The sequence below is a fragment of the Leptonychotes weddellii genome, chromosome X, assembly GCF_054177405.1.
Source record: "Leptonychotes weddellii isolate Sample4059 chromosome X, ASM5417740v2, whole genome shotgun sequence".
Lineage (NCBI taxonomy): Eukaryota > Metazoa > Chordata > Mammalia > Carnivora > Phocidae > Leptonychotes > Leptonychotes weddellii.
The window spans coordinates 63,475,415-63,489,453 of NC_138385.1; the positions used below are offsets into that span (position 1 = coordinate 63,475,415).

Below are 14,039 nucleotides of genomic sequence, written 5' to 3' on the forward strand. Positions count from 1 at the left end.
GAGAGACAAACCAAAAAGCAGAGTCTTAACTATGGAGAGCTATCTGATGGTCACCAGAGGAGAGGTTGATGGGGGGATGGGTTTAAATAGGTGATGGGGATTAAGGAGTGGGTTTGTCATGATGAGTTCCCGTTGATTTATGGAATCGTTGACTCACTATATTGTACACCTGAAACTAATATAACACTGTATGTTAACTAACTAGAATTAACATAAAAACTTTTTAAAAAGACATTATCTTGTTCCAGGTCACACAACCAGCAATTGGAAGAACTAAGGTTGAGCCTCAGCAGGCTGGCTAGTGCCTGAGGTCTCAGCTATCAAACTATATTGCTTCTAAGTCTAGGGCTGTTCCTGGACTGTTTAACTGAAGCAGAAAGTAAGGGGGAGAGAGAGAGAGAGAGAGAGAGAGAGAGAGAGAGAGAGAGAGAGAGAAAAGGCGACTATGAGTAAAACCCTGTGCTTAATTTGATGATGAGTGCTTGGTGTCATGACTGTCCAGTAGTTTACTGTTTAAATGAAGCCCATAAATAAATAATTTGGACATGGGGGGCAGAGGGGGTAGCTGGTTGAATGAGTCATGAGTTCCCAAAATGGAACTAATCTAGGAGATTAAGCTCCAAAACGAAATACTGGGCCTGATACTAAGGGAAGCATTCACTGCCCATGCCAGTCTTAAATTGGTGCACGACTGGGTTTCGCTGCCCCTGAAAGATCTGAGCCTGATAGGAAAGAATTGTACTTCCTCTGAAGGGGCTTTTAGACCTTTGCTTCTCTTTTCCAACCAGTCTTTTCTACCCTGAGTACAGGCAGATTGGTCCACTGGCTTACTTGAAATAGAACTAAAATTTAAAGTTCCCTTGGCCCCTCTCCCCCTACAAAACAGGCCTGAAATAAATCCATGTAAAGGAACAAGAGGAAACTGCTGTTCCTAGGTATTTATTCAAATATGTATTCAGTCTTTGGCCACGTAAGGTCGGTGTAGGCAGTGATTCTTGAGGGAAGGGCTTCTGGGTGGTGGTTTAGAGTGGAGTCTGTGCCAACTGGGAACAGAAAACCAAAGAGGTCTGAAATTCTAAGGCTGTAACTGGAAATTTTGTATTCACAGGCTACAGTAGAGAATACTTTCCATGACACATTTCCTCTACATCCAACATTGTGAGTCAGCAGAGCTATGCCTTTATTCACTCATTCATTTATTCATTCATTTAGTTATTCAGTCACAAAAAAAAAATATTTGTTGAATGCCAAGTACTGTTCTTATGTGCTGGAGATACAGCAATGAACAAAACAGTCTCTGCCTTCATGGAGCTTACAGTTTATAAAGGGAGATTTGTTATTTGTTTAAATCAATAAACAAACAAATGATAATATAACTTTTCATATAGTGATAGGGCTAGAAAGAAAATCATGATAATAGGATAGTGATGCAGTGGTACAGTTTCAAAGAGGGTGGTCAGGGAAGGATTCCTTTTGAAAAGATGAAAGAGCTAAACTTACAGAGAGCTAAGAGAAAAGTCTTCATACATAGTCAAATTCTTAACCCTATATCTGATCCTCCCCTAAAACTCCACCCATCACAACCAAACAAAATTCTATGTATCCTTATTCTTTAACTTAAGCAAATCACTCATCACCCTTTCCTCAGGTTACCCTACTTGGGACCAACTTCATGCCTTCCACCTTTGGTAAGGCAGTTGAAATTTTAAAACAACGTTTTATGTTAAGTTACAACTGAAAACAAGTCATAGCTTTTTGAGCTTTAAGGAAGTTAAGAGACTTGTTTGAGGTCGAACAGCTACCAAGAAGCAGAGGCTTGACTTACATCTGAAAGTTTTGACTTCTTTCCACTGCATTTTTCACTTTGCCATAAGCTTCTCAAGGCATGGTGGGAGCACAGCAGCATGCATGAGCGTCAGACATTTTAGGTTAATGTGACCTCACAGGTAGCTCTTCCTAGGGACTAGTGTTTAGAATAAGAGAGATGATATTCCCATGCCCCATTGTCACTCCCTCCTGGATATGTGTTCTGAGGTATGTTGGACAAACTGATGAGCAACCAGCCTGGGGAGGGTTGCAAACCATGCCACAAGGAAGAGCTTAAAGAAATGGTCATGTTTATCTTGGAGAATAAGTGGTGTTTCTGCGTGTGTGCGTGCGTGCGTGTGTTGTGTTTGTGTGTGTGTGTGTGTGCGCTTGTGTATACGGGGGGTGGGGGTTGTTCAGGAAGAATCAGAGTTTGAACCCATGATAGATATCTTGAAACATTTTAAGAGGACTATTGTTTAGTACTTGGCTTTTTTTGTATGGCCCAGAGGATAGTGTTCTAACAAATGGTTGAAACCACTGAATAATGAATTTCAGCTCAAAACAAATAATGGCTTTGAAAGCTTCAGAGTGAGCTTCCTGTTACTGAAAATATTCCAGCAGCTGCTGGACAGAGCTCATCAGAGATAGTAAGCTTTGGGGTATGGGTTGATGTACACATTCTGAACCTTAGTTTCTTACTCTTTAAAGTAGTGATAACAATTCCTTCTTTTCAGGCTTCTGGGGAGGATTAAATAGAATGATATGTTGAAAGGCTGAGCATCATGTGCACCCAAAGTAGGTGAATCCTCCTTCTCCTCCTTCCATTTCCCCTACCTCATCACATAGTGTAGAGAGGATTCCTATGTAGGGAGGTTGGGAGGAAATGACTTTTTATTCCCATTTTGAATATAAAATTTTATGATTCATTCTATAGTCATCAACAACTTTATGCATTATCTGATTATGCTTAGGGCGCTTTACTGTGTGACATGGAAATTATGTGTGTGACTATGTCTCCCACTAGATTGTAAGCTTCCTGAGAGCATCTCTGTATCCCTTCACTGTCAGAATAAGTGCTTATTGGGACACCTGGCTGGCTCAGTCAGTAGAGCATGCAACTCTTGATCTCAGGGTCATGTGTTTGAGTCCCACATTGGGGTAGAGTTTATTTAATAAAAACAAATTAATAATAATAATAAAAAGAATAAGTGCTTATTGCATTTAACTGATTTTGGAGGAACAATGATCTCTGTGCTGAATAATTGAACTAACCAGGAGTCTCTGTCCTCAGGGAGCTAATTCTCTTAAATAGGGTGGACATGCACAAATGTGCAAGAGCATGTAGTCATATCAGTAGCCAAGACAATGAACATACAGGATTTAATATCTTCAGACTGTCTGTGGCAAGCATTGGGGATTATCAGGTGGCTGGGGTGGGGTTGAATGGCAATAAGTGAGTAACAGAGGGGTCAGGATAAAATGTGGAACTTTCCTGGGCGCCTGGGTGGCTCAGTTGGTTGGGCGACTGCCTTCGGCTCAGGTCATGATCCTGGAGTCCCGGGATCGAGTCCCGCATCAGGCTCCCTGCTTGGCAGGGAGTCTGCTTCTCCCTCTGACCCTCCTCCCTCTCATGCTCTCTGTCTCTCATTCTCTCTGTCTCAAATAAATAAATAAAATCTTTAAAAAAAATGTGGAACTTTCCTTGGTTATACTTCCTGGAAGAAGTGTGACTTTGGGAGCTATTTGAACCATGAGAGGCAAAAGACAACTAGGCACTGGCTTTTCCCTGAGAGAAGGCAAAGATTTAAGACTTAGACATCTTGCACCTGGGAGGTAGGCCACTGGGATTCAGATCAGAACATTGAAATAGTTTATTCCTGTGGCCCAAGAGACATCTTGTCAGATGCTATTGGAAGATAGGACATGTGTTATTCAGTGGCATTTATATAGCACAGTGTCTAAGAACATAGGCTCTAGAGTCAGACTGTTTGGATTTTCATCTTGGCTCCACCACTGACTAGCCATGTGACTTTGGGCAAGTTATTTAACCACTGTGCCTCACTCCTCTCATCTGTAAAATAAGGACACTAATAGTATCTACCTCATAGGGTGCTTGTGAGCATTAAGAGTTAATATATGTTGCAAGTCCTAGCCACGCAGAGACGCTAATCATGCATCATGCGAGTTCCAATCATAGAGTAAGCGCTTTGTAAGTGTTTATTATTATCTAATGAATGGTCTTTAGATCCTGAGAAATATACTGGGTGTTTATAGTAATTTCAGTGTGAGTTTGGGAGCATTTATATTTCAGACCATCTCATGGAGTGATTAGCTCCTCAGCAGTGGCTGTGGTAGAAGTGGTGATAACATCTGGCTCAAAGAGATGGAAGAACTTTCTGCCAACTGTAATTGTGCCAGAGATGAATGGACTGTCTTAGGAGAGAAGAACCTCTTCATTGTTTTGGGTGTTAGAATTGAGACTAGATAACTATTTAGTGGGGATGTTGCAGGAGGGATTGAAGGATGGAAGTGGGGTTTTGCTATACCCCAAATTCTCTGATTTTTTGATACTTGTCAGCAGAAGTGTTGGCTATGTGTTGGGGATACTGCTGCTTGACATATGGGGGACTTGTCTAAATTTTTTTTTATATTGTAAGCAGAGTTGGGTGGTCACTTCACTCAGAATGCTAACTGCACATGGATAGAGCTGGGATCAGATGTCATGTTCCAGGGTCAAAAATCTCTCAAAAATACTTTTGAGACTCAAGAGATAAGGGTTTTGGTTTCTGCTTTGCCAGCAATTAGCTGTGTAATCTTGGGCATGTTGCTTCCATTCTCTGGGCCTCAGTTTTCTAACCTAGAATATAAGTTTTAGACTAGATTTTCTCTGTGGTCTCATCATGTCTTACCTTCTGTGTTGGAAGATATAACTCTCTGAGTGGAAACAAATGGATGAGGAAGACATTCATGCATTCAGCAAATGTTTATTAAGCATCTGCTAAGTGTTAGGCACTATTCTGGGCTTGGGGGAGAAAGCAGTAAATAAGATGGGCATGGTCTCTGCCCTTTTAGCTCCACAGTCCAGAGTCCAGTGCAGGAAACAAACAAAACATTATAATACAGTTTAACAAGTATTCTAAGAGGGGCAAACACAGGGTCCTGTGGGAGAAGAATATTATCCAGAATACTTTTGAAGCGAGAATATCAGAGAAAGCCTTCTGGAGGAGGTGACACGAGTTGAGTTTTGAGAGGGGGGCTCAAGAAGGATAGCAGTAGTTGCATAGTTCTTGAGGCAAGAGAACCTGATGGTTATGAGAACTATGGTAGGCTCTGTTTAGCTGGAGAGTGGAGAATGAGAGGGCATTGGTGAAATCTGAGGTTAGAAAAACCAAAGGACACCAGATTGGCAAGGCATTATATGGCATTTGCCATAAAGGCAGTGGGGAGTTATGGAAGGACTTTAAGCAGTGGAGTTACATAAGTCAGGCTTCAGCTGCAGAAATTAAATCACTCTAGTTATTTTCAGTAGAAAGGGTCCTAATACAGAAAGTCAGGTGCTTCCAAAATTGGGGTAAGGGCTGGAGGTGCAACCTTTAGGCTGGGCTTCCAGGAATAACTCCCAGAATACCAGGGGAGCTGTTTTCTGTGCCACAAACAGGAAGGTGAGGAGGCATCAGGGGCTTTGGAAACATACCACCTTATCTGAAGTCTAAGAATCAAGAATCTACCACTGCCTTAACTATTGGCTAGAGTATCTTCATGCTTTCTAGATCTTCACTGGCAAATAATAATATAATAATAATAATATAAAATGAAATGAAATCATCCCATTCTCTGGTTCTTCAAATACACAAAGCCAGTGACCAGACACTGGGGCCTATGGAAAAGTAACATGGCTGCAGGAAACCCTAAAATCCCCATCACTATGCTTGCCAACAAAAGCAGCAGAAATATGGCTTCTGCGTCATTACCTCCTTCCAAATATTGTGCATATGCATATGATTACCAGAAATAAATCACATCCAGAACACTGGATGCAAAGGAGCCTGAGAAAAGACAGGCTGTTGTAGGTTTTTGGTGTTGAGCTTTTCAGCAATATAGGAGGGCCGGCTAGAAGGAGGGTGGCATGGATCCTGAGCAACCAGTCTATAATATCTACCATAGGATTGATAGGAGCAGAAATGCTTTTGAGACAGATAATTTGGGCAGGAGAGTAGAGGCTGAATTGGGGACAGAGAGCAGCACAAGAGACCAAGTAATGGATGGTAATGGAATCAAAGGTGATGAGGAACTGATTTAAAATACTGGTAGCAGGGAGACAGAGGAAGGACACATGAGAGAGAAATTAAAGAGGAAGAGAATTACCAGGACTTAGAGGACTGGTTGGCTGGAAGCAAGATGAATGAGAAACAAGACTTACAGATATCTCCTAGGGTTTTTGTAAGGAGACATTCCTACAAGACAAGGAACTCAGGGGAAAGAGGAAAGTGGCAGGGATGGGAAAAGATTATTTCAATTTTGGACTAAGTTTGAGGTTCTTGTGACATATTCAGGAAGAGATATCCATAAGGCAGTTGGAGATTCATCTCTGGAATTCAAGAGAACATCAGCAGAGAATTGTAAGCTGTATGCAGGAAAGGATTTTGTTCCCCTAGTATTCAGTAACTTTGTTGAAAGGAGGTACATCAGTGTGTAATGTATCTGGTAGTTCAAGTTTTGGGAATGGATGGGTCCACCATTCAGTGTAAGTGTGGAATGAAGATAAGGGGACTGAGATTAGAAGAACCCTGAGAAATCATGGCCTTAAATGATTGATTGAAGAAGAACCCAGACAGGAAGTAAAGACTGTATAACCAGAGAAGTCATGTGGATGATGTCGCCAAGGCAAAGGGAGCACTTCAGGAAGGAGAAAGGCATCAATGGAATCAAGAGCAAGAGAAGTCAAGGAAGATAAAGATGAAAATTGGTCATGCCATTTAGTAACAAGTTGATCATTTGTTTATATTCACAAGAGGTTTTAGTTCCCTATGAAATGATGGGAGTGAAAGCCAGGCTGCAGTGGAGTGAAGGGTCAATAGACAATGAAGTGGAGATAGGATATAATTGCCCTTTCAAAGGCAAGGAGAACAAGAAACAATAGGTGTTGGCAAGGATGTGGAGAAAGAGGAACCCTCTTACACTGTTGGTAGGAATGCAAACTGGTGCAGCCACTATGGAAAACAGTATGGAGAGTCCTCAAAAAGTTAAAAATAGAACTACCCTATGATCCAGCAATTGCACTACTAGGTATTTACCCAAAGAATACAAAAATACTAATTCAAAGGGATACATGCACCCCAATGTTTATAGCAGCATTATCTACAATAGCCAAATTATGGAAATAGCCCAAGTGGCCACTGATGAATGGATAAAGAAGATGTGGTATATATACACAATGGAATATTACTCAGCCATAATAAAGAAGAAAATATTGTCATTTGCAATGACATGTATGGAGTTAGAGACTCTTATGTTAAGCAAAATGAGTCAGTCAGAGAAAGACAAATACCATATAATTTCACTCATAAGTGGAATTTAAGAAACAAAACAAATGAGCAAAGGGAAAAAGAGAGAGAGAGGCAAACCAAGAAACAGACCCTTAACTATGGAGAATAAACTGCGGGTCACCAGAGGGGAGGTGGATGGGAGGATGGGTTAAATAGGTGATGGGGACTAAGGAGTGCACTTGTTGTGATGAGCAATGGGTGACGTATGGAAGTGTTCAATCACTATATTGTACACCTGAAACTACTATTACACTATATGTTAAATAACTGGAATTCAAATAAAAACTTAAAAAAAAAAGCAAGGAGAAAGATTCTAGTTGCTTACATTATGGTACTGTCGTGATCACTAGTATCTGTCTCATCATAATCTAGCAGAGTGGCTTTTAAACTATTTTGGAATTACTTGCTATAAGAAATAAATTTTACAGGGTGCCTGGGTGGCTCAGTTGGTTAAGGATCTGACCAGATCAGGTCATGATCTCAGGGTCCTGGGACTGTTAAAACACAGATTACTGAACTTCCCCCAACTTGTGCTGTCTCTCTCTCTCTTTCTCTCTCAAATAAATAAAATCTTAAAAAAAAAAAGAAATTTTACATCACAATCTAGCACATTTGCATTTATATATAAGTGAAACAAAAGCTTCATTAAACCATAATTATATGGACATTTCATATAAATGGAATCATACAAAAGCCTTTTTTGTCTGTTTTTTTCACTTAGCATAATATTTTCCAAGTTCATCTATATTGTTGCAGTAATAGTACTCTATTCCTTTTTATGGCTGAATAATATTCCATTGTATGGCTATGCCGCATTTTGTTTATCCATTCATCAGCTGATGGACATTTGAGTTTTTTCCATCTTTTGGCTATTGTGAGTAATGTTATTATGAACGTTCATATACAAGATATTGTGTGGGCATTTTTTTCCCATTTCTCTTAGGTATATGCATAGAAGTGGAATTGTTGGGTCAAATAGTAACCCTATGTTTAATTTTTTGAGGAACTACCAGACTGTTTTCCAAAGTAGCTTCAACCATTTTGACCAGCAGTGTTATGAAGGTTCAGATTTCTCCACATCTAGCTTTTCTATTATAACCATGCTTGGGGTATCTTATTATAAGTAATGCTGTAGTAAATATCTTGCATTTGCATTTCCTGCATTTGATTTGCATTCTCCTGATGGCTAATATGTTGAACATCTTTCCATGTGCTTATTGACTATTTCTTTGGAAAAAATGTTTTTCAGAACCTTTGCCAGTTTTTTAATTGAGTTATTCTTTTTATAATTGACTTGTAAGAGCTCTTTATATATTCTAGGTACAAGTTTCTTATCAGATATATAACTTCCAAATTTTTTTTCCATTCTGTGAACTGTCTTTTCATACTCTTGATAGTATCCTTTGAAGCACAAAAGTTTTTAATCTTGATGAAGTCTAATTTATCTATTTTGTTGTTGTTGCTTGTGTTTTTCATGTCATATCTAAGAAACCATTGCCAAGTTCAAGGTCACAAAAATTATCCCTATTGCCCGCATTTTGTTAAACTTTGCCATAATATCATTATAACATCTAAGCAAGTAATAGCGATTCTTATTATCATCAAGTGCCCAGCCTGTTCAAATTTCCTGTTGTTTCATAAATATCACAAATGTGTGTGTGCAGAAGCACACACACATGCGTGCACGCACACACACACACACACACGTTGCACCTAAGTCAAACCTTTTCCTTCCTATTTATTTGTTAAAAAGCCAGGTTGTTGGTCCTGTAGTTGTTTTGTTTTTGTTTTTGTTTTTTACTCTTTACTTCCATATTGCAGTTTAATATGTTTTTCTGTCCTCTGTGTATTCTATACATTGATAATTGATCTAGAAGCTTGATCTGATTCAGGGTTTTATGTTGTTTGTTTTGGCATGAGTCATTCATAGGTGGTGTTATAAGCCCAAACCTTTGAAGTGGGGACTTCTTTGGGTTTTATTCTATCTTGTAGGGCTAGGGGCCATTTTGTTTATGACCTGCATTCATTCAGAATTTCCAGTCATTTAGTTAAGATGACTGTTCTAGCCTCAACGATTTCTAGAGAATAAATAGCAATTTCTCATTCCTCTTAGAGTCTATAGTATTCTAGGAGTTCCAGAACTTAATTTGTTCTACTCCTGGATAATCTAGTTTCCGCCCCCTCTACCAATATCTATCTGTTCACTTTTAGAGTCCTAGGATGTAAGAGGAAGAAGGGCCCTTAGAGATCTGTATAAGGGAGTGCTGGGTTTTCGAAGGCCCAGGAGCCTGCTGAAATTGCATATATTTTTTCTGAGGTGAAGGTTCAGAGTTTTCACTGAATTTTTAGGTAGGTCTAAGTCCTCATGTGACAGAAGGGAGATGGAGGCCAGGAGAGGGGAAAGGAGTTGCCCAAAAGTCATAAGGCAAGCTTAAAGTAGGGCGGGGAGTAAATCTGAAACCTTCCCGTCCAGGGCTTTTTCCCTAGTTCCAGACACAGAATCAGGAACACAGAGCAGGACAGTGATTACAAGCATATTGCAAGTTTTGTAGAGGCTTTTTCAACTGCAAAGTTGGCTTCTCTTCATAGTACCCAACTTGCTGGAAGAGTGCAGTCATAAACCATAAACAGGAAAGAAAATTAACCTGCAAGCACAGGGATATCAGAGCAGGCCAAATAGAATTGGATTTTGGATAATTTGTAGTGTGTCCTTGTGGTTCTGTCGACAGCACTGTTTTTTTAAATGCGTATAGCTAATTATGAGTTGCCTGTAAATACTTAGGCAGTGGCCAAAGAAACCTTTGCTTTTTCCTTGGCTCAGACTCCAAAATAAGTGGATGCCAAGGCATGCCACCTCCCCACCTACCTATCCCTTTTTACCCTTCCTTTTCCCTCTTCTTCAACCTTTTTTTCCCTTATTTTCCTTCACCCTTCTCTTTCTTCACCTTATCCCCATCTCTTCTCCCTCCTTCCCATCATTCCTTCTCTCTCCCCCCTTCCATTAGTCTTCCCTTTATTCCTCCTTCCCTCCCTCCCAGCCACGCCCTCTCCTTTCCTCCCACTTCTGTGTGCACCCCCCTTCCTCTCCCTACATCCCCCTCAACTCACCCCCAACAAACTCCCCACCCCCACGCCAGAGCCGGCAGCCATTGGCTCGCGCTAGGGGCGGGGGGGAAGGGAAGGCTTGGGCCCTCCGATTGGTTGTAGGGGCTAGCACGCCAGCTGAAGTCCCGCCCTACCCAGCGAGTAAACGCGCGGCTGCAGCATTTGCTATTGGCCGAGGGTACTGTCAGCAGCTCCCGCAGCTCCTCACGCAGGCGCCCACAGCCTCTAGGTGAATAAAAACACCGCCTACGGGCTGGGGGGTGGGGAGAGGAGAGGGAGAGAGCCAGCAAGGCAGGATTTAAATGAGAGGCTGGAAGCCTGGAGCACCGCGGAGAGAGCAAGCAAGCAGGCTAGAAAAACGAGGAAACTAGGAAAGCGAGCGACCTAGAGGGAGTAGGGGAGACCGCGACTGACCTGTAGCCAGGCAGGTGGACAGACGCACGCCCGGACAGACAACCGAGCAGGCGCAGGAGAACCTCGCACTGGTTCCTCCCGCCTTTCTCTTTGAAAGCCAGGATTTTGCCTTTTGCTTGGCGCCCGAGAGAGAATGCTGGATTCTGCCGACTTCAGCGCGAGCTAAGATTTCTCAGCTAGGGAAGAAAGATCAGCTTAATCCTGAGAAGGGGGAAATCAATCTCCCCTGTCCCCATCCCCTCCCCCCATACCAAACTCGGGCGCCAAACCCAGCCCTTCCCCAACCATCCGACTTCCTCCTCTCCTTTCTAGCATGGTGGCTGTATGGACAGTCTGACAGAACAGAGACTGACATCTCCCAATCTGCCGGCCCCCCACTTGGAACACTACAGTGTTCTGCATTGCACCATGACCCTGGATGTGCAAACTGTAGTTGTTTTTGCCGTGATTGTAGTCCTCCTGCTTGTCAATGTCATACTCATGTTTTTCCTGGGAACGCGCTGAATGGAGTCCAGCTTCCTGAGCTGTTGCGAACTCTCGCTTTGATTTCATCCCGAGAACCACCGAGAATAAAAAAGAGACAGACAGAGACAGGGAAAGAAAGGGAGAGAAAGAGCAAGCAAAATTTCTTACTCAGGGGGGAAAACGTTTTGAGCTTCAACATGGCCTCGCTGTGATATGTATGACGTTGGTATATTATCTCTCCCTAAATCTTTTGTCATGTCTTGTCTTTTAAATATGCCTGTGAATGTAGTTGCTTATTGCTTGAGTAAAATTGTTGATAAAGAAATGCATTCTATTTAAGTGTGCATGTGTATGTGCATTCTCCATTTATGTGACGTTCACGGAGCAAGATCTGCGCCCTTAAACAGTGGCTTTGCTGTTTGTGGTGTTTTGTCAATTCATTTTCTTGAAAACTACCTTTAAATTCCATCAGGGAATTTTAGTCAAAAATTCTATCTTGCCATCACGAGTGAATTTGGGTTTGTTTTTGGACAAGGATGGTTGTGGGAAGAGCGTGATGGATTTTTGACATTTTAGGAAAGACAGTCCTGCCCTGGATGTGAAGAGGGAAAAAACATTGAAACAAGGAATGAATTTAGGGGAAATGATTCTTTAGTTTCTAATGAGAAGAATTTGAGAAGTGATGTGGTGGGGTGTATTGAGCTGGCAGTTGGTGACTATATCCTGACTCAATTTGCTGTCCAGGGTTTAGTTCATAGTTTCCAATTTGGAAAGAAGCCACCTTTAAAACATTTCTTAAAGCATTAAATGTCAGTTTCTTTGGAATTATGGACTGAAACATAAAAGCCTTCTTTGATGTTTATGAATTGGCAAGAGGAGACATTGACAAGAGCTGTTTGGGTTCCTTTTCCCAAAGAAGATTGTACCCCTGGATTTGAGTTTGTCGATTTTCTCTATGTGTCCTCTGAAAAACAACAAAAGCCAGCTCTTTACCCACCCTGGGAATAATAGTATTCGTATATGCTTCTTTGGATAATTTTATTTGCATTGATGTTCTTGAGCTACATTTTTAAATAGAACTTGCTAGTGCTAATGATAAAGTGGTGGGTTTTGTTTGCTTTCTTGTTCTTTAAAGATCAGAGGTCTCTAATTGAAAGATTTCCATAACAAAATGAAAGTATGTATCATGCTAAATTAAGAGTTCTGAGCACCCCCTCCCCCAAAAAAAAGTCTGGGTGGAATGGGCTGAGAGCTGGGGGGAACATGAGCTAGAAGCAACATTCAGTTTTGACATATATTTGCATTTCTGTATCAGATGGTAGTGGTGGTGGTTGCTGTCATTATTGCTATTATTTTTATATTTTTCTTTCTGCTGAGAAAGCTTTTGGAAAAGCCAAGAAAAAATGGTCTCTGATGCCAATGTGCATGATACTTATTTTCCCCCTACCTCCACCCACTGATTGGCAGGTATTTCATTCTGTGTTTACCTGACTTGAAATAGTGCTGTTTCTGGCCCATGTAGCAATGAATCAGGGTCATACAGTCTACACGCATGTTCCCCCTACACCCATGGGGGTGGCTGCTCACGTGTGATGTACAAATCTGCTGGCTTGTGCTGTCAAATTCCATTTCCTATTGTTCAATCTCTTTGGAAATGATTATGAAGGGAAAGGGGCTGTGAAGGGGGTTCTTGAAATTGTCCTGATCTCAGAACCCAGAGAGTATTATTTAATGGCGTCAGAAGAGGTTTTAAGGCTCAGGGTGTGTGCTCTTGGCTCCGTGTGGGTAAAAGGCTTTTTATTATTATTATTATTATTATTATTCTGTTGGTACCATGGTATAAGCATGATCTGGGAAGTGTGCTTATTCTTGGGAATCTGGGAAGATTCTTATTTACTCTTTGTTTCCTTTGTTGGGAGGGGGGCTGAATTGAACTGAACTTGTTTCTTTGCAAAGAGAATCATGTGATCCCCCAACCCCACCATATACCCTTAGCTCCAGTGGTATTATCTAAAGTAAGCTTATGTTTTGGCTGGGCACTTTGTTTTGAGACACGTTGGACAGGAAAATCTCTAGGCTGGGCAGCTACAGACTTGGGTTCTCTCTGTTGAGAGATTATTTGACCTTGGACAATTTTTTTTTCCTTAATGTGTTTGGGGTTCCCTGTAACATTAGCATTTGGGGATGGTTGGACTAGGTGACCTCCAAGTTATTGCATTCGGTGATTTTGGGTGCCCATATATACTTGAAATCAGAGGGGGATGAACTAGAAAGACAAGTGAAAAGGAAAATGAAATATTTATCAATGGGTGATGGGGTGGGGAAGGAAATACCTGGTTGCTAGTATCTGGAGAAACTTAAGTTTTACCTAAGAGATTTTTTTACCTAGCTGTGTGGGAAGAAAACTGGACTATAACAGTGGAATGCTTTTTGCTTTTTTTCCCCTTTAAGGTGAGAAGGGTTCTCTAAGGTTAGTCTTTGAGCCAGGTTTGTGGCAAAGTAGTGTCTTGAAATGCCACAACCTTTACCTCTGGGTGCCTGACAGACCCTTGGCAGAGAACCTTTGGGAATGTATGTGTGTAGGGTGTGTGGCAGTATGTTTGTGGGTGTGTATGTACACCCTTCTGTGTGTGTGGAGGGGAGAGGGTGCACACTCTTGAATGTGGGTGGGGGTTGGTTGTGCTAGGAATGAGGAAAAAT

At 41.4% G+C, this 14,039-nt stretch overlaps 2 protein-coding genes across 8 annotated transcripts in view; both read left to right on the plus strand.

The window, feature by feature from the left end:
- The window catches only part of ARHGEF9 (Cdc42 guanine nucleotide exchange factor 9), a 202,578-nt gene that overhangs the window by 33,886 nt on the left and 154,653 nt on the right, over nt 1-14,039 (plus strand). The window contains exon 1 of one of the 7 annotated variants that reach the window (XM_031033077.2): nt 10,554-10,689. The exons of 2 other annotated variants lie outside the window; for them this stretch is intronic. Coding sequence is in view for 2 of the 5 variants with exons in the window: in XM_031033072.2 (XP_030888932.1) it covers nt 11,553-11,561 (9 nt within the window). In the remaining 3 variants the exon portion in view is untranslated. Of the gene's footprint in view, nt 1-10,553; nt 10,690-11,427; nt 11,566-14,039 lie in introns of those variants that run through there. 4 more of the 7 variants (XM_031033072.2, XM_031033073.2, XM_081808795.1 and 1 more) reach the window with 4 other exon arrangements.
- On the plus strand, nt 10,729-11,379 carry LOC145717845 (uncharacterized). The gene has a single exon (XM_081808800.1). It carries the CDS (start codon nt 11,199-11,201, stop codon nt 11,376-11,378), a length of 180 nt encoding a protein of 59 aa, XP_081664926.1. The 5' UTR covers nt 10,729-11,198; the 3' UTR covers nt 11,379.

Bases quoted from the DNA above. Each gene is read 5' to 3' on its own strand.
- LOC145717845 (XM_081808800.1), top strand. From the start codon at position 11,199: ATGGACAGTCTGACAGAACAGAGACTGACATCTCCCAATCTGCCGGCC.